This window comes from Bacillus rossius, chromosome 1 (genome assembly GCF_032445375.1).
Source record: "Bacillus rossius redtenbacheri isolate Brsri chromosome 1, Brsri_v3, whole genome shotgun sequence".
NCBI lineage: Eukaryota > Metazoa > Arthropoda > Insecta > Phasmatodea > Bacillidae > Bacillus > Bacillus rossius.
The window spans coordinates 371,743,002-371,768,893 of record NC_086330.1 but is presented as its reverse complement, the minus strand read 5'-3'; the positions used below and the strand labels follow the sequence as shown (position 1 = coordinate 371,768,893).

Sequence of the window (25,892 nt, the reverse complement as noted above, 5' to 3'; positions counted from 1 at the left end):
AGTTCCCCACGCCCGGACGGCCAGGTGGCCGGGGGCGGTGGGGGACAGACGACTGCACAGCTGGGGCAGGTCGGCCCCGAGGAGCCGGAGCTGCTACGAATTCCTGTCCGCGCTAACGGGCGGGAGATGCTGGCCCTGGTGGACACCGCCGCCAGCCGAACCTACATCGCGGCCCACCTGGTGGGAGCGGAGGCAGTGACACCGCGGAGGGAGCTGGTGCAGCTGGCCACCAGGGATGCCGTCGTTGCAGCAGGGGGCATCACTCAGGTAACAATGAGCATCGTTGGTCACGTTAGCCACGTCGAGGCCTGGGTGGTCCCCGAGCTCCGCGAGGGGCTGATTCTGGGGGTCCCATGGCTGCACGAGGTCGACGCCACCGTGGAAGTACGAGCTGGCCGGATGCACTTCGGCACCCAGGGGCGCTGGACGGTGTACGGCGTGCACCAGGTTCCCCCCAGTCCCCCTCAGTCAGTCATTCGCCTAGAAGACCTTCAGCACGGTGTTCCAGAGGAGTACGTCGATGTCATCAACCATGTCCTCACCTCTCAGGCACAGGTATTTGCGGCCGCGGACCGGCTACGACGGACAAACGTGACGGAGCACCGGATACCGATGGTACCGCACCGCCCTCCCTTTGAGAAGGTATACGGATTTGGCATCCGGGAACGGGAGGCCATACAGACTCAAATTGACGAGATGTTACGTGACGGGGTAGTGGAACCCAGCACCTCCCCGTATAACTCACGGGTGGTGCTGGCCACCAAGAAAGACGGAAGTCTACGCTTTTGCGTAAACTTCAAGGCGATAAACAAACTGACCATTCCCGCCCCGCCCCCGCAGATCAATATCACAGACGCACTGGCAGGACTGGGGGACGCCACTATTTTCACGACACTAGACTTAAAATCAGGCTACTGGCAGGTGCCGGTATGTCTGGAGGACCGCCCTAAGACGGCATTTACGGCACCAGACGGTCGACGTTACCAGTTCTGCGCCATGCCGTTTGGTCTCATGGACGCCCCTGCCACGTTCCAGGCCCTGATGGTACGTGTTCTGGATGGGTACATTGGTGAGTTCGCCAGTGCCTATCTGGACGACGTTATCATCTGGTCCAGGACGTGGGAGGAACACGCGCACCATCTGGCATTGGTGCTAGAACGTATGGCCAGACACGGACTGACGTGCGCCCCAAAGAAATGCCACATTGGGGCCACGGAAATAGAGTTCCTAGGACACATAGTGACGGCGGAGGGGTGCCGCCCCCGACCTGAGCAGTTGGAGCTAATAGAGGGAAAGGGGGCACCGAAGACCAGGAAGCAGCTCCAGAAGCTGCTGGGGCTGCTCAACTGGCTGCGGTCCTTCGTCCCCGACTTCGCCACGGTGACGGCCCCGATGACGGACCTACTGTCGCCGAAGACTAAGTTCCGGTGGACCCCCGCCGCGGACGAGGCCTTGCGACAGGTGAAGCGCCGGTTCAGGAACTGTCACACGCTCTCACGCCTGGTGCCCAGCCGCCCCATCTTCATCCAGACGGATGCGAGTCAGGAGGGGATGGGGGCGGTGTTGTACCAGATGGATGACCGGGGCGAGAGGCGCGTGATCGAGTACGCCAGCGCCAAGTTTAGGCAGGCTGAGCGGAAGTATCACGTGAATGAGCAAGAGTGCCTTGCGGTGGTCTGGGCCCTACAGAGGTACCGTCACCACGTCGAGGGCCGCTCATTCACGCTGAGAACCGACAGCCAATGCCTCCGCTGGTTGGACTCCGCTCAGGGCCGGAAGTCTAAGTTCACTCGGTGGGCCATGCTGATCCAGGAGTTCTCGTTCACGGTCGAGCACATTCCTGGACGTGAAAATCAGTTGGTCGACGAGTTGTCCCGGAATCCGGACCCTGAGAATGAGTTCCACGATGACCAGGGCTGGGAGGAAGTGCTCCTCCCTGAGCGTGAGCGCGGGGTAGAGGACTCGGTGCCGCGACCGTGCGCGTTGTACGCGCTGACAAGCCCCACTGCTCCTGCACCTGACGCGCGACCCGAGACTATGACTGACCTGCTGGCGTGGGTCCACGCGGCGCAACTCCGGGACCCCGACACCCGGACCCGACTGACAGAGTGTGGGGAGGGGGTGATACCGGGCTGCCGGAGCCTGAACGGGGTGCTCCAGACCAGGGGGGCTCACAGGTCGAGCGGGTGGCGGACCCACGTGCCGCCCGAGGCCAGGCGCTGGGTCCTGAGCTACCTGCATGACCACCCCCTGGCGGGACACCCGGGCGCGGAGCAGACGCTGCGTGAGGTCAGACGGACGTTCCGCTGGCCTGGCGACGCGGCAGAAGTAAGACGCTACGTGCGGGCCTGCCTGCGTTGCCAGGAGCGGAAGTCCAGGCGACCCGACGGCAAGGAGCAGCAGGTCCCACGACGGCCCCGGAATCCCTTCCACACTGTGGCGGTGGATATTATGGGGCCGTATCCTCGCACGTCCCGTGGTCGGCGATTCATTGTTGTGGTCACGGATGTCTTCACCCGCTGGGCGGAGGCGTTCGCAGTACCAAACGTGAAGGCCGGCACCGTGATTGCCCTGCTCGAGCGCGAGTTCTTCCCGCGATACGGGTACCCCGCGGTCCTGCTGACGGACAACGGGGTGCAGTTCACGGGGAGAAGCTGGCGAGTGTCCTGCGCGGGTTGGGGGGTGGAGCATCACACGACGCCCACCTACCATCCGCGCGCGAATCCGACCGAAAGGCGGAATCAGGACATTAAAACTCAGCTGCGCATCCGGTTGGACGAGGACCACACCAAGTGGGACCTGCACCTGCCGACGCTGCTGTTTTGCCTGCGCCGTCGGACGAACGCGGTCACGGGCCATTCCCCCGCTGAACTGGTGCAGGGCCGGAACCTCGCCCTGCCCGGGGAAGCGCGCGCAACCCCCGACTTGCACAACATGACCACGGACGATCTGCGCGAAGACGCCCGACGTCGCCAAGCTGACTACCTGACTAGACGTACGCCGCAGACGCACCAGCCCCCAGCACGACTAGAGCCTGGCCAGCAGGTGTTTGTTAAGTGTCATCACCTGTCGGCTGGCGAGCGGGGCTTTTGCGCCAGTCTGGCTCCTAAGTGGGCGGGGCCACAGGAGATCGTAGACAGACTGGGCACCACCTCGTACCTCGTGCGTCGCGCCGACGGACGGACAACTAAGGTGCACAGGGACGACATTCGACTGATAGGCGACCCGCACGACGAGTACGACCACGACGACAGCGGACCAGTGGACGGTGACGAGGCCGAGGATGACGTCACCGAAGGTGTACTGGCCGACCTCGGCGCCCCTGTGGTGGTACCGCCGGAGCCGGACCTGGGACGTCGACGGGGACACGCCCACCCCAGGTCACTGCGGGGGGTTGGCAGGGACGTTGACAGGGACGACGACACACGGGACGGGACCGATGACAACGTCGCAGTAGGAGTCCTGGTCGACCTCGATGACCCCGTGGTGACGCCACCGGAACCGGATCAGGGACGTCGACGGGGACACGCCTACCCCGGGTCACGGCGAGTGGCAGGCGAGAACGCTGACGGGGACGGTGACACACGGGACAGGACCGATGACAACGTCGCCGTAGGGGTCCTGGTCGACCTTGGTGACCCCGTGGTGACGCCACCGGAGCCGGATCAGGGACGTCGACGGGGACACGCCCACCCCAGGTCACTCCGGGGGGTGGGCAGGAACGTTGACAGGGACGACGACACACGGGACAGGACCGATGACAACGTCGCAGTAGGAGTCCTGGTCGACCTCGGTGACCCCGTGGTGACGCCACCGGAGCCGGATCAGGGACGTCGACGAGGACACGCCCACCCCAAGTCACTGCGGGGGGTTGGCAGGAACGTTGACAGGGACGACGACACCTGGGGCACGACACATGGACGGGCCCCCACGACGACACCGACTCAGCCTCCTACGGGGGGACAGCAAAAGGGGAACGGTGGTTGGCAACTGGCAAGAGGGGGCGGGGAACGGACGCCCGTCAGAAGGGGCGGAAGGGGTCCGCGTGGCGCAAGCATGGCAGAGCTGGAGCGCTTCGTGGACCGGGTGCTCCCGCCTGATGACGTCAGCGCCTACGCCAACGACACTGATGGACCACTCATCGAGGAAGTAACACATGACAACACTGCTCAGGGCGACCTGGTCGACCTGAGTGAACCAGTGGTGACGTTGCCGGAGCCTACCCAGAGACGTGGACGGAGGTACGTCCACTCCTGGGAACGGCGGGTGACGGGGACGGACGTGAGCAAGGACGTGACAGACGGGGTAACGGTCCGGCTCCTCAGTGGGGAGGGCGATGTCGACAGGGCCCAGCAGGTGGTCCTGGACTTGCCTTCCGGGGAGCCGAGGATGACCGCTCACGCGGGGAGGGGACCGGCGTTGCGCCGGTCCACGCGTGAGAAGACGGCCCCCCACTACCTCCGGGACTACGAGTGGGGGAGTCAGCGCAAACCCCGCGACGTAAGACAAACGACCGACGGGGGGTTACGCTGCAGCGTGATGCAGCTCCTGCCCCAGTTTGCCCGACCCGGACGGAATGACGTGACGAGCTCCGACGACCAGACAAGTGGCCGGACGCGGACGCGGCTGCCGGTCTAGGTCGGCGTCGGGGGCCAGGACGGCCTCGGGAGAGGGGGGGCATATGACGACAGTCGTCGTACCCTCCCAGATACAGAGGCCGTACCTGGCCACCGACGCGGGCCTGAGGGGGCCTGTTTTCCCCCCCAGTGAACCCCAGTGTGTGCGACGGCCAGGGACGCACCCGCGTGCGCCCTAGCATGCCAACGAGTGTTTTTTCTATGTGACTTTATCTTTTATTTCAGTGTGTATATATTTGTAAACGATTAAGGGATTTGAATGTGTGTAATTAACTTATTTTATTTATTATTCATTGTGCAAGTTCGCTGTGTAATTAATGTCTCGTGTATGTCTTTGTAAATAATTCAATAACTTTTTCTGAAGTGTTTCGCCGTAGTATGTAATTGCAGCCTGGCGCGCCGCGGGACGGAGCTCTCTCCCACGCCGGCCGATTTTCCCCTCCCTCCCCGCCACCCGCGGGCGCCGGCCCGCGGGCGAGCGGGGAGAGGCAGTCGCGTCCTGGTCTCGAGCGGAGACAGACGTGTTCGTTGCTCCGCGAGCCGCGCACGTTGCGCTCGGGATTGAACGTTCGCTCAGTCCGCAGTCGGTCACGGCAGCTGAGCTGCCACCGCGAATCAGCTTAGCATTGTTAACTTACGAGTCATCGGGAGACGTGTCTAGCGGGCAGTTTCTACAACGCGAACGTGGTGCTACGAGTCTCTGAACTTTTCGCCGTCCACGGAACATTACGTAACGGGCCGCATATGTACAGCGCTCCGTCTTCGGGCCCTCTCTCACTGGGTCAGCCTAGCATTAATAAACTTTACGATTCGCGCCGAAACGTATTTGAGAACCGCCCCGTCATCAGGGAGTCCGTGTCGCCGTGGTAGGGCACTTGTTCCGCGACGGTTCCGCCAGGCTGCGGCAGGACTTTATAAGCGTTAATAAAAGACGGCTCGTGAAATTCGTTAATGCCGTGTTCTGCTTGCGACAACCTACCAACATTCCTCGCAATCACTTCACTCTCCCTCCAGGTCCCGCCTTTCCTGGTCCCGGCCACGTTGGCCTGGACCCACACCTCTCCGACGAGGGCAGTACGGGCATAACAGGACATTTATTTCAACGGGAAAACGGGGACCTGAAGCCGAGGGACGTCAACGTCATCATCTGGTCACGGTCGTGGGAGGACCACGCCCGGCACCTCGGCCTGGTCCTTGAGCGGCTGGCCAGACACGGCCTCACGTGTGCCCCCCAGAAATGCCATGTGGGCGCGGCTGAACTGGAGTACCTAGGGCACATGGTGGACGCGGAGGGTTGCCGCCCTCTGCCAAAGCACCTGAACCTTATTGAGTCCAAACCCGCCCCTCGAACCCGCAAGCAGCTGCAGAAGTTGATGGGCCTTCTCAACTGGCTGCGCTCGTTCATTCCGCATTTTGCCAGCGTCACCGCCCCGATGACGGACTTGCTGTCACCCAAGCTCCGGTTTCAGTGGACCAGCGAAGCGGACGCCGCCCTGGATGCGGTGAAACGGCAGTTCCGCGAGTGCCACCAGCTCGCCCGTCTGCAGCCTGACCTTCCCCTGTTCCTTCAGACAGACGCCAGTCAGGAGGGGATGGGGGCCGTCCTATACCAGGTGGGGGACAAAGGCGTGCGCCGGGTGGTGGAGTACGCCAGCGCCAAGTTCGGCCAGCCCGAACGGCGGTACCATGTGAACGAGCAGGAGTGCATGGCCGTCGTTTGGGCTATGCGCCGCTACCGCCACCACCTGGAGGGCCGCCGGTTCACGCTGCGGACGGACAGCCAGTGTCTCCGCTGGCTGGACTCCGCCCAGGGCCGCAAGTCGAAGTTCACGAGGTGGGCGTTGATGCTCCAGAACTTCGACTTCGCGGTCGAGCACGTCCCTGGACGGGACAACCAGTTCGCCGACGAGTTGTCGCGCCATCCCGACCCACACAACACGTTTCAGGATGACCAGGACTGGGAGGGGCTGTTGCCGCCAGGGGGAGTCGCGCCGCCGGTCACTCCAGGGGAGGCGCCCGCAACTTTATTCCACATCCCAAGGACCCCCGATTATCCCGCCGTCTTGCCTGTGGAGACCCTGAGCGGATTAGTGGAATTCGTGAAACAGGCCCAGCGGACAGACGACCCCACACAGGCCGAGGTGCGGTCATGTGGGGAGCAGGTTCACCCCTACCACAGGTGCGTGGACGGGGTGTTGGAGACCCGGGTACCAGGGGACATGGACGCCTGGCGCCTTCATGTGCCGCTCGGTGCCCGCGAGCAGGTCATGGGCTTCCACCACACGCACGAGCTGGCGGGACACCCAGGTGCGCACCAAACCCAGTTAGACATCCGTAAGACCTTCCATTGGCCGGGGGTGACGCGGGACGTACGGGACCTGGTGCGGCGCTGCCAGCAGTGCCAGCAGAGGAAGACGAGGCGGTCTGACGGGGTGGAGCAGCAGCGCCCCCGACGGCCCCGCGACCCGTTTCACACCCTGGCCCTGGACATAATGGGGCCCTACCCGCGGACCACCCGGGGAAGGAGGTTCTTGGTCGTCATCACAGACATTTTCACCCGGTGGGTCGAGGCCTTCCCGGTGTCCAACGTGCGCGCCGGAACCATAGCCGCCCTGCTGGACCACGAGATATTCCCGCGGTATGGTTTCGCGCGCGTGCTGTTGACGGACAACGGCTGTCAGTTCAGCGGGAGGCGCTGGAGAGCTGACTGTCGCCGTTGGGGTCTCGACCACCACACCACCCCCATTTACCATCCCCAGGCCAACCCCACTGAGAGGCGGAACCAGGAGGTCAAGGCGCAGCTGCGGCTGAGGTTGGGGGACGACCACTCCAAATGGGACGTCCACCTGCCGAAGCTGTTGTATTGCCTCCGGCGCCGCACCAACGCTGTCACCGGTCATTCCCCTGCCGAGCTTCTGTACGGGAAGAACTTGGCTTTGCCCGGGGAAAGCAGGGTGGCCGATGTTGCCATGGGCACGGTGGCGCGCCCCAATCATGAGGAGGGGAGGGAGCACGCCAGACAACGGCAGGCCCAATTCCTGGCGGCCCACACGCCCATGACTAGTCACCCCCCACCCCCCATCCAGCCAGGTCAGCTGGTATATGTCAGGCAGCACCACTTGTCGTCCGGGGCGCGTAACTTTTGTGCGGGGTTGGCGCCTCGATGGTCGGAGCCGCGGGAGGTCCTGTGGAGGACGGGCCCCTCATCCTATGCGGTCCGGACGCCAAGGGGACGGCCCGCTAAAGTGCACCGGGACGACCTGCGCGTAGTCGCGCACGGGGTCAGAGTTGGCCCAACGACCCCCTCTTCACCATCCCCCACACTCCAGGAAGCCACAGATACGCCGCGGGAAGGAGCAGCACCTGAACCCACCACCCGGGGGGACATGCACACGGGCGACACAGACGTGGGTAGCCCTGATCAGGCACATGAGTGCAACCAACCCGACCTCCGGGACACCCCGAGCAGGTCCCCGGTGCCGCTGGCCACAGTTCCGCACGTCCCCGAGGAGGTGGGGAATCCGTTGGTCTGGTTTCCTGACGAGGAGGGGGAGGAGGTCTGTGAGGAGGAGGACGTCGAGCCACTGTGGCCGCTGGACCTCAGCCTGGCGGACGCCACGTTCCGGGTATCCGTGGACGAGCCCGAGGAGGGGGAGGAGGAGCCGGACAGTAGGGATAGGCGCCCCACCCGCAGACGTCGGGCCCCGGTCAGGACGTACTGCGCGGACGACAGCGAGCCGGTAGAGTTCGCTCCTGTCCCCGCCGTGGAGGCGAGCTGCCCGACCACCCAACCGGACACGAGGGGACCTACCACACTCTGCACAGTGGAGACCCCTACCAGCACAGTCCCCACCACACGACCACAGAAAGCCCGCCGACCCCCGGCCTACCTGGCGGATTACGAGTGGTCCAGGTCCCCGTCGAGCTACTCCACCCGGGCGCGGCCCGTAAGGGGCGATCCAGGTGTGCCAACACTCGTGGCCGGACCCCTATCATTCCCCCCGCCCACGTCATCCATTCCACCACCCTGCCACACCCCGACCACACTGACCCCCCCACCCACTTGTCACCATATTGAGCTAGAAGAGGCGCACGTCGCTGCCCAGTCCCAGGGGGGGAAAGGACACGGGTCAGGGCGTAACCCCTTATCATTCATTGAGTGGGAGAGGTATTCAGGGCAGAATGTTTACATCACAACACACCACCACTCCGCCGCGTAGTGTAGGGCTCGCAGTGCGGCGAACGTCAGTGAAGTGCTCAGCGTGTGAAGCGAGGCGTTGATGCACATAGCGGTCTCAGAGAAGGGGGGGCATTTGACGCCGACCACCAATGCTCCTCTGTCGCATAGACCGCTATGCCTCATCAACGTCTCGCAAAAGCGTGTGCACCGAACGCGCCCGTGCGCGCAGCAAAGTGCAGTTCGTGCGACGAGGCGAACGCCATACAACGAGTGCTACACCGGCGCAAGGATCCGGCCGGGTGTGGCATATCCTTCCGCCGCACTACAACAAATTGTTATAATTATGTTTTTCCACAGGATTTTATTAAACATTATTTTTTATTAATTAATAATTAAGTCTTTGCAAAATCATGTTTCAATGTGCGATTTGTCCCGAACCTGGCCGGTTCAGTTTCCCGCGAAATTCACACGTTTCCGCGGGAGGGCTGGCGGGGGAGGGGGGTCGCGCGCGGCGACACCGCTAGTGTCCTTCGAGAGCTCAACCAGGCCGGCAGCCTGCGCGCAACGCGGAACCTTCAACCTTTGCATTCACCGACATGTAGTTTTCCATAGTGTAATTTCTTTTCAACCTTTTGTACAGTTCCGCGGTCGGCCTAAATTTACCATGAGGTACTTAACTTAATTCAATCAGTGCTCCGAGATGAGTGTTTACGTCATACGTAAGTACTGTGGGGAGAGTATGTGTTTTTACGTCGGCGCTTCACGCCCAACCTAGCCTACAGGCTACTTAGTTTTGGCCCGCACGGGGCAGCCAGCAGGCGACACGTGCCATCCAACTTAATAACGATTCAGTCCCTGGGACATACCTAGACACCACGTAGAGTCGCCGGAGACACGGGCCTACGTGTTGCTAGCCCAGTTTATCAAGTGTAATGTGTTAGCGGAATAGTTGTTCGCCTAAGTGTAATTCGTCATGTCAGGGCTTATGTATCACCGTCGTACTGCAGTGCGCCACCAAACTTAATAACGATTCAGTCCCTGGGACACACCTAGTCACCACGTAGAGTCGCCGGAGACACGGGCCTACGTGTTGCTAGCCCAGTTTATCCAGAGCTAGGTATTAGTGTAGTGTATTGTGCTTCAAAATATCGTGTGCCATGTCAGAGTGTCTTTTGTAACTTTCGCGTCACGTATACGAGTCTGCCCCTCACGCGCATAAGAATCGTGAGCCGCCACTGAGGAAGTGAGCTGCGCGTGTGACTAGTCGCGTCGGGCAAACCGTTACGGCCAGAACGGGCAGCACCATGTATTGGGCTGTGCTGTATTAAATTCACCAACTATCTGAAGAGGTTTTGTGTTATTATTCAGGCGTCCCGAGTGGCCTCAACAGCTCGGGGGGCCCTACTGCGTTGACCCCTACCTCTAGCCACAAGGCCGAACCTTCCCTGAGATCACGAACTGAACAAAATCACGTCTAAATACTCAGAGGTAGCGGGGACGGCGTCAAATCATGTAACCAACATACAGATCCATGCCCTCGCAGACACACAACCACCACGCTCACTTGTAATACAATACACAGACAGATTCTTTAAGAAAGCAGCACAACACCCGTCTACACGTGTACGAAACATCGGCAAACACAACATCACCAGACCTCACCCTCATAAACTCATCACAGAATACCACCCAGGCAGGCCACCCTGACTGGGCAGTTCTCAAGAATCTTAACATCGGTCAAGAAGATCAGTGCAGTGCAACGGACGCCCACCACAGTGCCAGTGCGAAGCACTACCAATGAACGCCGCCCATAGCGACATTGCCAGAAATTAAGTGTATATATATTAAGTTATCTATCTACCTGTATGCTTTTATCTTTTCCTCCCTTTTCTCAAATTTAATTAATGTGTATAGTGTATATGAGTGAAGAATAACTTCCATACCCCAAACATAGAGCCCCGGGGCTCCAGACAAAACCAAAGGTTTTAAACTTTTCCTTTGTATATACCGCTTATATTTTTCTGTTAACCTCTGTGAATTTTGTATATACCAGCAAAGTTTAACTTGTATTTAATAATAATGTATTTTTAGGCAAAAGAGCACTGTGTGCTGGCGTGTCTTGTAAACCATTGTCAAATAACTGTGAAGTGTAAAAATGTATAGTAAAAATCTTTTGAATTGAATTGAATCTGAATGTAAAGTTGACGGTTCGAATCCCGGCAAGTACGAACTTTTTTTTGTACTTGTAAAAATAAATACGATCACGTAACATTTCAAAAGTAATAAATATATTTGAATAATGAATGCAAATAAAAGTATATTTATTAATTAAATTGTAATTTTCAGGTAAGGACATGATAACTAATGGTCAATTAGGTTAGGTTAGCTACATTATAAATACTTTAAAACTTTGTGGACGGTTGATTTGGTTAGGATAGCTACATTAAAGATACTGTGAAATCATGTAAACTGTTTCCTAGCGCTGGATAGCTACATATTAAAAAGTGATTTGCTAAGCAACCATAAAATGATTTTACAGTAATTTTAATGTAGCTATACCTACCTAATATAACCAACCATCCACTAAACAGTCTATGTGGCTGTGGCATTTTTATACTGGAGAGAAAAAACGTGCGCTTAAAAATAAAATAACATCCAGGGGGTAGGCACTCCCGATCGGCTAACTTCAGAAAGGATCGGCATTTGCGACCAGTTGCAGGAAGGTAGCTTTGCTGTCGCTAGACTCTTGTCTCTGATACAAATGTTTCGAGTCATTCAACGTTATATCGATTTTTGGTTTAAGGTTGGGGAACCTTCCCCCAAAGGGGCCGCCCCACCAAAGAGTAAACAATATATGTTTTAATTAGGAAAGTCCATTAACTTTGTTAGCCCGTAGAATTTATACAAGTTTCTTCTAGAACCACTTGTGTTAAAGTTTTACATATTTCTATCTCTTTAGATATTTTGCATTTTACAATATTATTTCCACGTCTAAAAAACATACTTACAGTATACACTTAATAATCTACCTAAATATTTACAATAATAACATCTATAACCTAACTATAATACATTGTCTCTTTATATTTACAACTGTCATCTGGTGACGAGTGGTGGCACTACCAGGGCCATAGCTGGAGTGTTGCGTCCATAGAGATATAATAGCGTTGCGCCGCGGACAGGACTGTGACCCGGGTTTTTTATTTAATAAAGAGGAGGTACGACATCAGAACCAACAATGGTGTTTTACAGTTACACATAATAATTCAAATTACAACCGGGATCTTTTGCACAATGTTTGAAAAAATATTGTAACACCTTATAAATAAGTTTGGTGTATTTGGGATGCGTATTTGTTATAAAATCGAGTTATTAAAACGAAATGAAATTATTCCCCTACCGTGAACAAAATGATTATAAACGTATATATAACATCTGAAACTATCAATAATCCAAATATGGCCTCGTGGGTGAGCGGTCAGCGGCGCTCTTATCTAATCGTATGGTTGTCGGTACGGATCCTGGTATGTTCGAAATTTTTTTTGAACTTGTAAAAATAAATACGGCGCACGTAACATTTCAAAAGTAATAAATATATTTGAATTAATGAATGCAAATAAAAGTAATTTTAATAATTAAATTGTACATTTCATTTCACTCCTTTGTATCCATACAAAATAGTGATAATTCAATAAAAATTATTCTATTTTTATTCATAAAAGTATGCAGAGGTAGATTTTATTATACAAAAGGTAGAAAAATTAAAAAAAAATTCTTCCTCAAAGAATATAATATTTTTAATGCCTAAATGGTTTGGTTGCAAAAACCTATTACGGCTCAGTCTTAGGCCGAATATGATATTTCCTTTTCTTCTGGATCAATCTTTCATCAATGTTTTGTTATGACGTCACGTTAAACTATCGTCCGTAAACCGACTTTACAGACAATTAATTTTTTTTTGTTCATTGTAAATAAATATGGAGGTGTTGTTAAAAGGAAAGACCATAAACAAGGCAACGGTATTTATTTGTAATTGTTTTTAGAGGAAAATACCTAATTGAAGAAACATACTTTGTGGATTTGTTTATTTTTCATACCGTATAAAATCTAGGAAGTCTTTGTCTTCCACAAATATTCTCGGGACGCCCCATATTCTCTTGCAATTTTACGCAACTTGTAATTTTCAGGTAAGGACATGATAACAAACTAATGGTCAATTAGGTTAGGTTAGCTACATTATAAATACTTTAAAACATTGAGGATGGTTGATTTGGTTAGGATAGCTACATTAAAGATACTGTGAAATCATGTAAACGGTTTCCTAGCGCTGGATAGCTACATATTAAAAAGTTATTTGCTAAGCAACCATAAAATGATTTTACAGTATTTTTAATTTAGCAATACTTACCTAATATAACCAACCATCCACTAAACAGTCTGTGTGGCTTTTTTATACTGGAGAGAAAAAACGCGCTCGTAAAAATAAAAAAAAACATCCAGGTGGGCGCTCCCGATCGGCCAACTTCGGAAAGGCTCGGCATTTGCAGCCAATTGATGGCGAATTAAGGTAAACCCTACTAAATCAGAAGCTATAGTTTTTACGCGTAAACATCTCCCGCCACTCGAAGCTAGACCACGACTAACACTTTTCAATGAGCAAATTCCTCACAAAAATGTGGTTAAATATTTAGGCGTGCACATGGATAGGAAACTACTATGGCGCGATCTCATAGAGGCGAAAAGAAAAACAGCTTTCACTAGGCTCATGACCCTTTACCCCGTCATGAGTAGACGTTTAGGTAGCTCTGTTAAAAACGGAATAATAATTTATAACGCACTAATAAAACCAATAATCACGTATGCAGCGCCGGTGTGGGCAGCAGCAGCGGAATCTCACTTAATCAAGCTACAGAGAATTCAGAATAAGAGTATTCGTATTGCGACAGATGCGCCTGTGTATTGCCCCGTAAGGGCTATGCACAGAGAGCTCAAACTCGAATTTTTAAAACATTATTATTTCCGAACTGCGTACAAATTCTATGATAAATGTGCCATAAGCAGAAACCCATATATTTCGTCACTGGGCAAACAAGATCCAGAGTTGCATGGAAAATATAAAATGCCAAATTCGATCTTGGCTCACAGACCTCCGTAGTGTGCTGTGGCTGGCTGAGCGATCGGCCAAACTTAAATTATAGATATTAATGAAATAATTAGCTAATTCAAAATGGTCCGAAGCACGCAGGTGTAGGTTCGGCTCCCGGGAGTTCACTGCCTGTGCTGTTAGGGCTGACTCCCTATGTCCGATGGGCATGGCCCGCCTGGCAGGCTTCACCTCCAGTGCCGGTTGTGTTTCTGAAAGACATGGGATTTTGAATTGCAAGCTTGCAACAAATACCAAAATGCGAAAAGGTCTTGACTTAATTCACCTGAAACTTTATACACCGACAGTTCTTCTATATTTAACTAGTAGTATAGCAGTAGATATTAGAGATTTGTAAATTAGTAATAAGTCCTAGATACTAAGAAATAGTCATCAAAAATATATATTTCAAAAATAATAATAAAAAAAACTAAAAAAAAATAAATAAAATGAAAATAAAAAATAATATTTATAGTTATTATTTTAGTTTTATCTTAAGCACTGCACGTCCATCCCTGAGTTGGGTGTTTGCATATTTCGTAACGAAATGCCTAGTTTGTAAGTCATTTATCTTTTTTTGTCTTAGTTTCTTAGTTTTTTAGGTGCTGACTGGCGGCGGAGTGAGTGGTCAGTGTAACCACTCACCACCAGGGGCGCTTGCGTCCCTGGTCACTAAATCCAGTCCTGGATAAAAAGCAAAGCGGACCACTAGTCCAAGTGCCCAACCCCCGCATGGTAGACTCTTTTCTACTCTGTCCAACACTTCATCCAGACCATCCTCTGTCTCCTGTAAATTCCTACACGTAATGCATGCCAAATTGCATCCCGCATGAATGTACCCAGGGTTTTCCCTGTGTCTATGCAGGTTTTACCTGGGCCCAACCTATCTCTAGTTATAGTCTAGATTTAAGAGTGAGGGGAGTTAGTCATGGCGCCAATCGTTGCCATGGCTGGCCAATCCCTTCCTAGCACACGATGCATGCGACCCTCTCCCTGCATGGCTAATCCCAGCATGACTAGGCGTATAGACTACGGCCTGAGACGCACCTAGGTCCCTCCCTAACCCGGACCCCTCTAAAATACACTTAGTTTAAGTTAGGTTAGGAAAATTTTTTAAATAATCTGGAAGTGGCGGTGCTGCCGCTAGACTTGTTTTTTATTCTCGCACTCCTAGAGGGGTGATCAGCCGTTGTGTTGCATCTGTTGATACTAACATGATCACTATTTGATAACATTTCAGAAAGTTGTCGATAATTCTGTCAGTTGTGCCGCCCCTGGTTGCTTGGGAATTATAAATCATTGTTGGTAGGAAGGCGTTGAAGTGACAGCAAACAGGCCCTTCGACTCTGCAAAATTCTCCTATCTAGTGGCAATAATTCTCGTACCAATACGTCATGGATCTCTTACAATAGATCATAATCCAACTGACGATATACAATGGCATTTACGATAATGAATTTTGAATAAAATAGATATTCAATGCAGGAAAATCCGAAGCAGCACAAATTTCACTTCGGTGGCGAATTTTTAATCGGCGATTGAGCACGGAAATCAGATTTTCAATTCATGCGACAAATTCAGTTTTCAAATATGTACATTTCTTGACCAATATTTGAATTCCTAATAATATTTTTTATCTCGTTGACTAATTAGTGGTATTAAAAGCAATATTTATGCCTGAAAAATACCCAACAAGCCTTACCTCTACGCTAGATACATTTGTAGAAGAAAGAAATATGATGGTTTTGTAACAAACCGCGTAGGTATGTGATGGAAGGATGAAAAACTAGCGCTTGAAGTTTCGGAAATATGACCCACTGCCATGAAGTTTTATATTATTCAATTCCGCAACCACACTAGACTTACAAATTTGCATTTTGCCTTGTACCGTACTCATTTGAAGATACAGGAAATTATCGTGCAGATGTGTACGAGATGCGATGTTTCACTATCTTCATCTAAGGCCGTACCGTGCACTGTACTTGCTCACACAAGTACGTTTGGCAACACTGGCCGTAGAACGAGCATCGTGTGCCATGGAGCAGTCACGCTACTCACTTTACGTAACCTATGCTAGAGAGTGTTTTTAAGGGAGAGAGGGAGAGGAAGATAAGGATAGCTGTTTCATTTCGTTACCCTTCTCCCTTCGCCAAAATCCTTCACAAATAAATAACATAGAAAAAAATTGTTTTACTGCAGAATGGGTGAAATGAAACGAAGGCATTGTGCGGTGTAAATAAATAGGGTCATTAACAATGATTGGCGGGGTTCGAAAGTGTTATTGTAGAACGAATTTTTAAAAGACATTCTATTGCTGCAAGGGAATTAATAAAACTGGTAGAATAAAATCAAATCATAATTTAGTATCATATTCACTATTAAATATGTTATTATTTATTGTAAAACTTAAAAATATTATCTAGAACTTTCGTGTGAATATGTTGTTATACGACCAACCATTTCAGCAAGGGCGTGGAAAAAAAAGGTGGGGGGGGGGGGGGGGAGAAGATTTGATGGACAAAAACATTTATAACTCCTTTAGTAGGCACACCATTAAATTAATTAAAATGTTTGTAAAATTAAATTTTTTTATCTAAATTTTACTCTAATCATTTTTGATAAGACGAACCATTCCTGCAAGAGTTTGAAAAAACAGGGGTAGAAATAAAAACGAATTCATAATTTCTGCAAAATGTGCACTATTAAATCAGTTTTTATTTATTGTTTAGCCTTAAAATTTTATCTACAACATTCTTCTGAAATCATTTTTTATATGACGAACCATTACTGCAAATGGGTAGGAAAAACAAGCCCTGAAAGACAAATTCGATCACCTTTATCAAATGCATTCAAATTGTTTGTAAACCTTATAAATACTACCTAAAACTTCTGTCAATAACTATTTTTGATACAACCAACCATTGCTGCAAAATGTGCAAAAAATAGAGGTTAATGTACGAAAAATTCAGAACTTCCTTATTTGATAAAATATAACATCTATAACCCATAATTATGAAACTTCTAAATATTATCCAAAAATTTAGGTAAGAAACAGGTTTTGATAAGACGAGCCATTGCACAAGGTTTGAAATAACCAGGGGTTGGAATGAAAAAAATAAAACTTCTGTACGATGCAAAATCGAATCCGTTATTATTTATTTAAAAATTTTGACCGCAACGTTCCTCCTCAAGTGCTTGGTAGTATGGAAGTGAGAGAGGCAGTCAAACACATTGCTGTGATGGGAGGTCACTGCCCTGCTTTTTCATTTTCTTTTTGCAGCGCACACTATAATCTAGGACTTGGGGATTACCAGTCAAACACAATTCTGTGATGAGAGATCCCTGCTTTGCTACTTTATTGGTAGCTCGATACAGAGCGCTGCACTTGGGGGCATGTCTATGCGAGGTACCATCTCCTTTGACTAGTGCTGGCATAGTTGGCTGCAACGTTTCTCAACAGGTGTTAGGTGGAATGGATGTGGGAGGATTGGAGGTGTGCCTATGCGAGAATACGCCTCCATTGACCAGTGCCTGCATAGTTGTCTATAGCGTTCCTCAATAGGTGCTGGGTGGTATGGATGTGGGAGGGGTAGTCAAACACGCTGATGTGGAGGGAGGTCACTGCCTCGCTACGTTATTGGCAGCACGATACACAGGGTTACATGTGGGGGCGTGTCTAAGCGAGGTCCCGCCTCCTTTGACCAGTGCCTACATAGTTGTCCATAGCGTTCCTCCATAGGTGCTCGGTGGTATGGATGTGGGAGGGGTAGTCAAACACGCTGATGTGGTGGGAGGTCACTGCCTCGCTACTTTATTGGCAGCACGATACACAGGGTTACATGTGGGGGCGTGTCTAAGCGAGGTCCCGCCTCCTTTGACCAATGCCTACATAGTTGTCTACAGCGTTCCTCCATAGGTGCTCGGTGGTACGGATGTGGGAAGGGTAAGTCAAACACGCTGATGTGGTGGGAGGTCACTGCCTCGCTACTTTATTGGCAGCACGGTACACAGGGTTACATGTGGGGGCGTGTCTAAGCGAGGTCCCGCCTCCTTTGACCAATGCCTACATAGTTGTCTACAGCGTTCCTCCATAGGTGCTCGGTGGTATGGATGTGGGAAGGGTAAGTCAAACACGCTGATGTGGTGGGAGGTCACTGCCTCGCTACTTTATTGGCAGCACGGTACACAGGGTTACATGTGGGGGCGTGTCTAAGCGAGGTCCCGCCTCCTGCGACCAGGGCCTCCCGCGTAGTTGGCCGCGGCGAGGCCCATCAGGTGCTTGGCGGCCTGGGAGCCCGAGAAGCCGCGGCTCAGCCCCAGGTCCAGCCCTCGCTTGGAGCTGCAACAGGCAACAGGCAACAGGCATCAGGCATCAGGCATCAGGCATCAGGCATCAGGCATCAGGCATCAGGCAGACTGGTCACGTCACAGGCTTGAGCACAGCGCTCACCTCAACATGTGCGAGTGAACACAGTGTCAGTTACAGGTGTAGCTGGCTAGCTGCTCGCGAGAGCTCATCATAACACTATCTGCATGATGTGTGAACATAACACTATATACATGTGCATACGAACAAAGTACTAGTTATTTGTACGTGTCAAAATTGTGCTAGCTATGTGTGTGTATGGGCGTAGTGCTACGTAGTTGTGACTGGTGTTATGTGTGTACACAGCTTTGGCTACACGTCCGTGTGAACACAGAAATAGATACACGTGCATGTGGATATGGTACTGGCTACATGTTCATTATGATATAGCACGTGTGCACAGTTCTAGTTACATATGTGTATTAACATAGCATTTGATATACATGCTTATGAACATAGTTATTGCCACATATGCGTACACGATGCTAGTAAACGCGCATGTGAACATAGAGCAGGTAACATGTGCGTGTGAACCACCAGTAGTTTTAAACAATGCTAGTTACTCATGCGTGTGAACACAGCGGTACCTGTGAACTGCCGATAGCTTTAACTTGTGAATCCGGCCTGAACTGTTAGCTGTGACATTCTCATTTTTTATGTAACCTTGATAGTCACAAAATTAAAGATTACACAACAGAATCATAGTAGATTGATTAAATTAATAGAACTGATATGTAACTGTAAGCAAATTCCTTAGATAGAAATTGTGACAATGTAATTCAAGTATTGGCACCGTACTGAATACACCAAGAAAAAAAAAATATATTTAACTTACTCTATGGACTAAAAATGTTTAGACTTTAAAATTCAGCTGGATAATGACTAAGCAAGTAGTTTATTAATTTTTTTCTTTTAATTTGAATGTTATGTAAATTAAATCTTTTTGGAAAACAGTTGCTCTTTAACGAGGAAGAAAGTTTGTTTTTTCGAACATTTTAGAAGAAGGGATAGCAGAAATAGTTGGATGTGGTATGGTCAGTCCTCTTTCATTTTGCGTTGAAAGATGTATAATGTGTGCGCAAAGAAGATTCTTTTACGGATGCTGCCTTTACAGGTGAACCGGTTTTAATAAATCTTTTGACGTGACAACGTCTAATAAATCGATGAACGCCGGCTGCACGCACGAAAAAGTGTCTCGTTACGCACATTGTCCCTTTACGCTGTGTCCTGTTACGCTCATTGTACGCTTGCGCCGCATCTCTCTTCCACTCTATTGGAACAACCATCGATTTGACTTTTTCGAGGCACATTAAACTTGAAACACTCCCATTCGTTCCTACTTTTCCTATCATCGTCCTATCCTTAATAGAATAACACAGATTGGAAGAAGTTAAATAGCAAACGTGTATAAAAGTTATAGTTAAAATAATCAATTAAATTTAACACTGCTATCCCGTCTAGTGCTGCAATAGAACGTATTTTTTCTACGGGCAAAGATGTTTTATCGGTTAAACGATCATCCCTGTCGAATGACAATTTTAATATGCTAATGTTTATAAAGTGCAACATGCACCTAATGAAAAATTATGATTAATAATAAATAGCCTTTTATCCATACTACTTTATCTTAGAGCTAAACAAATGTGTGTTTAATTCTTCATTCTGCAGTACCAATAATAATTAATTTACCTACCTTTTTCTTGTTTTGTTTTATTTACGTATGTATCACAGCCCCAAATCAGTATAAGTTTTGGATGGTTAAATTTTAATGCTTAACTTTAACTTCCGTTAAATTGTCGAAAATTTAACGCTTTAACTATTGAAGTTAACTTTTAATTAACGAATTAACGAAGTTAACTTTTGGATTAACTGTGCCCACCTATAAATGAACGTAAAGAAAGTAAGGAATTGCAGATATAGTAGGACCACCGACGGTGGCTTTTTAGAGTTACCTAAAGAAAGTTTATCATTTTTGGTATATTTTGGATGCTACGACCAAAGGAATAAGTTGATCACCTATCTTTGGTCATACGTCATAGCGTCCAAAATATCTCAAAACTTGATAAATTTATCAAAGGTAGATGAAAACATAAATTTATTGGTTTCATTTTAAACAAACAGTCTTCCAGTAAAGCAAAAGAAATTAAAACTTATTCCATGTTATGCATAGTCATAGAGCACAATAAATTGAGATTCTTAACAATTACAGGAACCCTCGGCAAATAATAAAGTTAGTGCAGTATAAAAACTAACGAAAGAAAAAAAATAATATGCTAATGCAAAAATCAAACATTCCTTAACATGGAACGTTTTGTGATGAAACGGTTTCTATGCTTTAATATAATGAGTGATCCTGTGTTATAGGTCCTGGCTGCAGATAGCTGTTGGTTACGGATGATAGGTGAAGAGGTGACCAAATATTGTAGGCAATTACCAACAAATTTATGCTTCATGTTCATTATCACAAGCTCGGGTGGCCGTTTCTATCAGATATTTAGGTAGAAGATGTGAATTAGAGTCAATTTTGTTGACAAGGATTCTTAACAATTACTTAATTGTTCGAAGCATTGAATGAGTATGTTCACAATGCTGTAGGTTGGCGTAGTATGAGAAATGAACAACAGAATTATTTTCAGCGAAAGAACAGCTTTTACAGAATTGAGACGAAAAACCGTGATTAAGGCACCCGTTACGATGTACGTAAATATGAATTTCGTTCTTATGTTTACAGCTCGCGCCGCTAGCAGCGCTGTAGAAGCTAGTCTCGAGTTTCCTGTACCATCTTCTTCAATACTGGGTGAGACGAGGCAGTAAGGAATGCATGGGCAAAGAGAGCGGAAAAACTACCCGCGATATGAAATAAATATTTTTGTTCAAACAGTAGCCTACCAGTTTGCAGAAAGTAATTTATTGTATGACGTATATCAACCTGAATTCAATTTTCCAAATCAATCTTGTTATGAAAAAAAGGGGGGTTGTCTGTAAATTCGGTTTACGGATGATAATTTTACGTGATAACGCCATAAGAAAACATTGATGAAAAATTGCATACTTTTTAATTTTCAAATATTATTTACAGTTTTTGCAAATTTAATTTAAATAATTTGTTTAAATATAATCACGAACAATTAGTTAATAAGACAGCCTTAACCTGTTCGATATTATAGAAGATTTCCTCGCACGGTGGTTGGCCGGTTCTTGCACGCTCGGCTCAGGCGGAACGTGACAATTTTTCGTGCGAGGAGCCGGCGTTCATCGATTTATAAGACGTTATCACGTCAAAAAAAAAAAGTAATTTTTCCGGGAAAAATTGTGTTTGTATTTTTCAAGATAAATTTCCCACTCGCATCTTCAGCTGGCACTACTTTCGAGAACTGTCAAATGTGAGAAAAGAGAGTAAATTAAGTATTAGTACAGAGTGTGGACACTCGATGCCATTGAAACTTCGCGTTTTTTTATTTCTTCATAGCCAAAGGGACACGTCATTCTGGGGAGATTAATAACAGCAAATGTGTGCAAAGAGCGTGTATTTCGAGCGAGAGGCAATTCACGTTTTACTAATTAATTTTGCTGAATATAATACCTACGTTCTTAGGAGTTAGTTTGAATCATGCTACGTACTCAGTAGTTATAGTTTAATGTTCTTAGGAGTTCGTTTGAATAATGCTACTCAGTAACAGCCGTGAGAGAATTAAAGAATTCGAATCCTGCTCTTACATTGTTTGGTTTTAAAGCATCTCACACTTGCGGAATGAAAGAGGGGAACAATATTTTGTACAGTCGCATGCGGTGGGATCCTGCCACCCGCGCGAAGTTTGATCCTCCTTGGGGCAAGAGTGTGAGGACAGATTGTTGACCGCGGTGTTGCTAAAGTAAAGCAACTGGGCTATTGCAGGTTAGTAAACCGGTTAATCGGTACAACAGACACACGGCGGACATCAGGGCCGCTGCAAGGTAAATTGGCGCCCTAGGCGAAAAACCTTATTGCCCCCCCCCCCCCCCCACCCGGCGGATACCCCAAAAAAAATTTTTCCTTGCCTCAAAATACATCACGTAAGCCTAAGATTTTGTCAACAATCAAATGTAAGCAGGCTTGTGTTTTTTTTTTACTTTTTTACTTATTACCAATCATAAACAGGTCACCGTGGACTTTAAATGATTACTTATATCAACATAAACATTCCAAACTGTTACAAAAATCCATTTTCATCTAGTTTGAATAATCGTTAAGCATATTGTATGAGCTGTTATGTGTCGTGCTGCGCCGCCCCCAGCTACTTGGCGCCCTAGGCGGTTGCCTGGTTCGCCTGCGTGGACGCGCCGGCCCTGGCGGACATCTGACACCGCGCTGTCTTGCAGCCGGTCCGCGCCAGAAGAGCGCGGGGCGTGTCGGGACCCGGCTAGCGGGTCACGTGGTCAGCCAGCGGCAATGAGGATGTGCGGGTCTGCACCCACGCCGCCTCCCTGCTGACTCAGCGATCCTCCGGGCTGCCTCAAGGTCTCACCCACCCCTCCCCCCCCCCCTCACAGCACCGAGGCAGATGCCGGCAGTGGCCCGGGCAGGGTCCACAGTTAGTACTTTCCTACTAGATCTAGCACTTTTATAACTTTTTGACGTGACAACGTCTAATAAATCGATGAACGCCGGCTGCACGCACGAAAAAAGTGTCCCGTTACTCACATTGTCCCGTTACGCTCATTGTACGCTTGCGCCGCATCTATCTCTCTTCCACTCGATTGGAACAACCATCGATTTGACTTTTTCGAGGCACATTAAACTTGAAACACTCCCATTCGTTTCCTACTTTTCCTATCATCGTCCTATCCTTAACAGAATAACACAGATTGGAAGAAGTTAAATAGCAAACATGTGTAAAAGTTATACCGTAGTTAAAATAATCTCTTCGTTAAAGTAATAAACATGTTTGAATTAATGAGTGCAAATAAAAGTAAAGTTATCAATTAAATTGTAGATTTCATTTTACTCCTTCTTTGTATCCATACAAAATAGCGATAATTCAATAAAAATGATTCAATTTTATTCATAAAAGTATGCAATCATTTCATCAATGTTTTGTTATGACGTCACGTTAAACTATCGTCCGTAAACCGACTTTACAGACAACCAATTTTTTAGTGGTCTAGTACATTTACGCTCAATTCTAGTACTTTTTTTCTTTAATATAATAATATTACACTAATTCCAATATGTTTTATTATTAAGCGTGATTATTTTTAAAAACTATGGAATGTATGTGTGTGTGTGTGTGTGTGTGGTGTGATATTTAAGTTCGACCATTGCAATGCCATAACAACTTCCTAAATTGTTAAAAACCATAACAAATTATAATTTAGTACTTTTTTTTTCAAATCTAGTACTTTTTTCTTGCTTAAGTTGGTAGAATTTTTTTTTCTTGTGGACATCCTGTGTCTGACGGGCGGTGCTCTGGGATAGTGCTGGCAGTTGGCACGTGTCTGTCGCCTCAGCCACTCTAACACGCCCATGTCCCCGTGTGCCTGGGAGATCTCGCCGAGCCAGTTACACCCACGCCAGTGTGTATTCGCCGGTACTGAAAAGGGATTAAATCTTAGCGTGTAAATAAATCTTTTCTTTGGCTGGTTATGGGGTTGATCTACCCACGTTAGGCGTTAAATGTTGGCATGAGTCGCAGATGCCATAATCAAAATGCGCGCAGGCGTCTGAAAGGAAAGACTTAAAATATGATGGACCAACATTTAATTACTGCGAGGCGAATTGATTCATAAATAACACCACTAGCATGTATTTAAAACTTGGGCCACTAAAGATAAAAATTACGAAGTGCTGCAGCACATACATACTATAAAAATTACAGAAAAAAAACAACATGTTATGCTAGTGTCCGTTAGTCCATGGATGGTTGATTAAAGCCGCTCATTTTAAGATATAAAACGTTAGGCGCATACTAGCAAATATAAAATTTTAAATTTACAATCAAGGCTAGAAGGCCACAAAAAAGGTAAATAAAAAAATTACAATAAAAGGAAAAGATAAACAAATATAATGAAAGTCAATGAAATATACATTACATGTGCAATGGCCCTTGTGTGTATAAATCTAACCTAAACATATTTGCAACAATTCCTAAGATTACTAAAAATTAGAAAAATAAAAAAAAAGTTTTCTTCGGAGCTGAAAGACTCCTGAACAACGAATAAGTTCATTATGACGGGCGTTGATAATAATGACTAAGAGTTTTAAGTACTTCTTAAGCCAAGAGACTATTTCTCGCAAAAGTATGTCTATAATCATTCACTTTTAGCGTGCATCAAAAACACACTAACATTCATTTAGCACGCCGATATGTCCAGCGAACGCTCGTGTAACTCCGTCGCAGAACACAGCTATTGCGCGACCCAAACTTCTTTGCCAGTCAATTTCATGTTCTTAAAATTTTCGTTGAGGCTATGGATTAGCAAACTATATTGACTTCTATAGCTTGCAAAACTTTAAAGATTTCCAGTCACAGCTAAGGCAAAAAAAAAAAAAACCTGCTGATGTGCAAAGACATTTGTGTCCAACCATATTATAGCAAAGTAACATTTTTAGAAAAGCCAAAATGTTTTTGATTGCTTCCCAAGCACTTAAAATGGTCGCCAAAACGAAAACCGGTTCAAAAGAAGCCCCAGTAACAGTCAAAATGGCTCAATCCACAAAGTAAGGCACTACCTACAGCATTACTTGCAGCAGCTTATAACGACAGGCTCAAATCACAGCTATCTTGAAGCGGGCTGGCGTACAAAAGGTTAATCACCCCAGCCGATGCGTGTAACAATTTTAAGTTAGTTCCAACACACGCCAAACACAGCCCGATGCCTGCTTTGAATATATATACTGTATAGAAGTCGCCAGCCCAGGTTAAAAATTCTAATACGGTTTTGAGGTAGTTGGTTAATTCACCGCCGCAATCGCCACCATCTCTAGGGCATCGACTTGTGGTGGTCCCTAGCGGACAAGTGTCGAACTCTTCAGACACCCCTTCCCCCTCCTGTTGAACGACGTTGAGCTGCAGTGAATGATGGATGAGGGGTGCGGGGAATGACAGCGGGCGACAGTGCTGCGCTCTAACGTATAAATAACAACTAAGACGATACAGGGCGTTACGGCAGCGCACTGCAGCGGTGAAGTTCCCAAGCTGCTCATTATACGCTTCTGAAAAACGTAGAGTAAATCCTATCCACTCGCGACTTCTATACAGTATATATATTCAAAGATGCCTGGCTGCAAGCGCATGATGACGTTGCTCACTTGCTACAATGCAGCGACTCTGCAGTCCTTTTACGTCGTGAGCGCGACCTCCGCTCAGAAGTTCACAGCCCGAGTTCTAGCTTCAGGCTCTAAGTACCGGTGGCGCCATGCAGTGGCATGGAAATGAAACACACACCAAGTCCGATAGTTTCGATACGCTGACAGCTGAGCGACGAAATTTATCAGTAGACTCCGACACAACAAAAGTTCCGTTCCAAACCAAACAAATTAATTCAACCAAAAGAGTTATAAATAAAATAAAATAAATATATAAAATG

General features: G+C 48.3%; 1 protein-coding gene across 1 annotated transcript in view; it reads right to left on the bottom strand.

Moving 5' to 3' along the window:
- Window positions 1-18,051: 18,051 nt before the first annotated feature.
- Window positions 18,052-25,892, bottom strand: part of LOC134530682 (diuretic hormone class 2) — a 63,295-nt gene continuing 55,454 nt past the window's right edge. Inside the window, exon 4 of the mRNA XM_063365741.1 lies at window positions 18,052-18,299. Within this exon, the coding sequence (XP_063221811.1) occupies window positions 18,170-18,299 (130 nt within the window). The 3' untranslated portion in view covers window positions 18,052-18,169. The remainder of the gene's footprint in view (window positions 18,300-25,892) is intronic.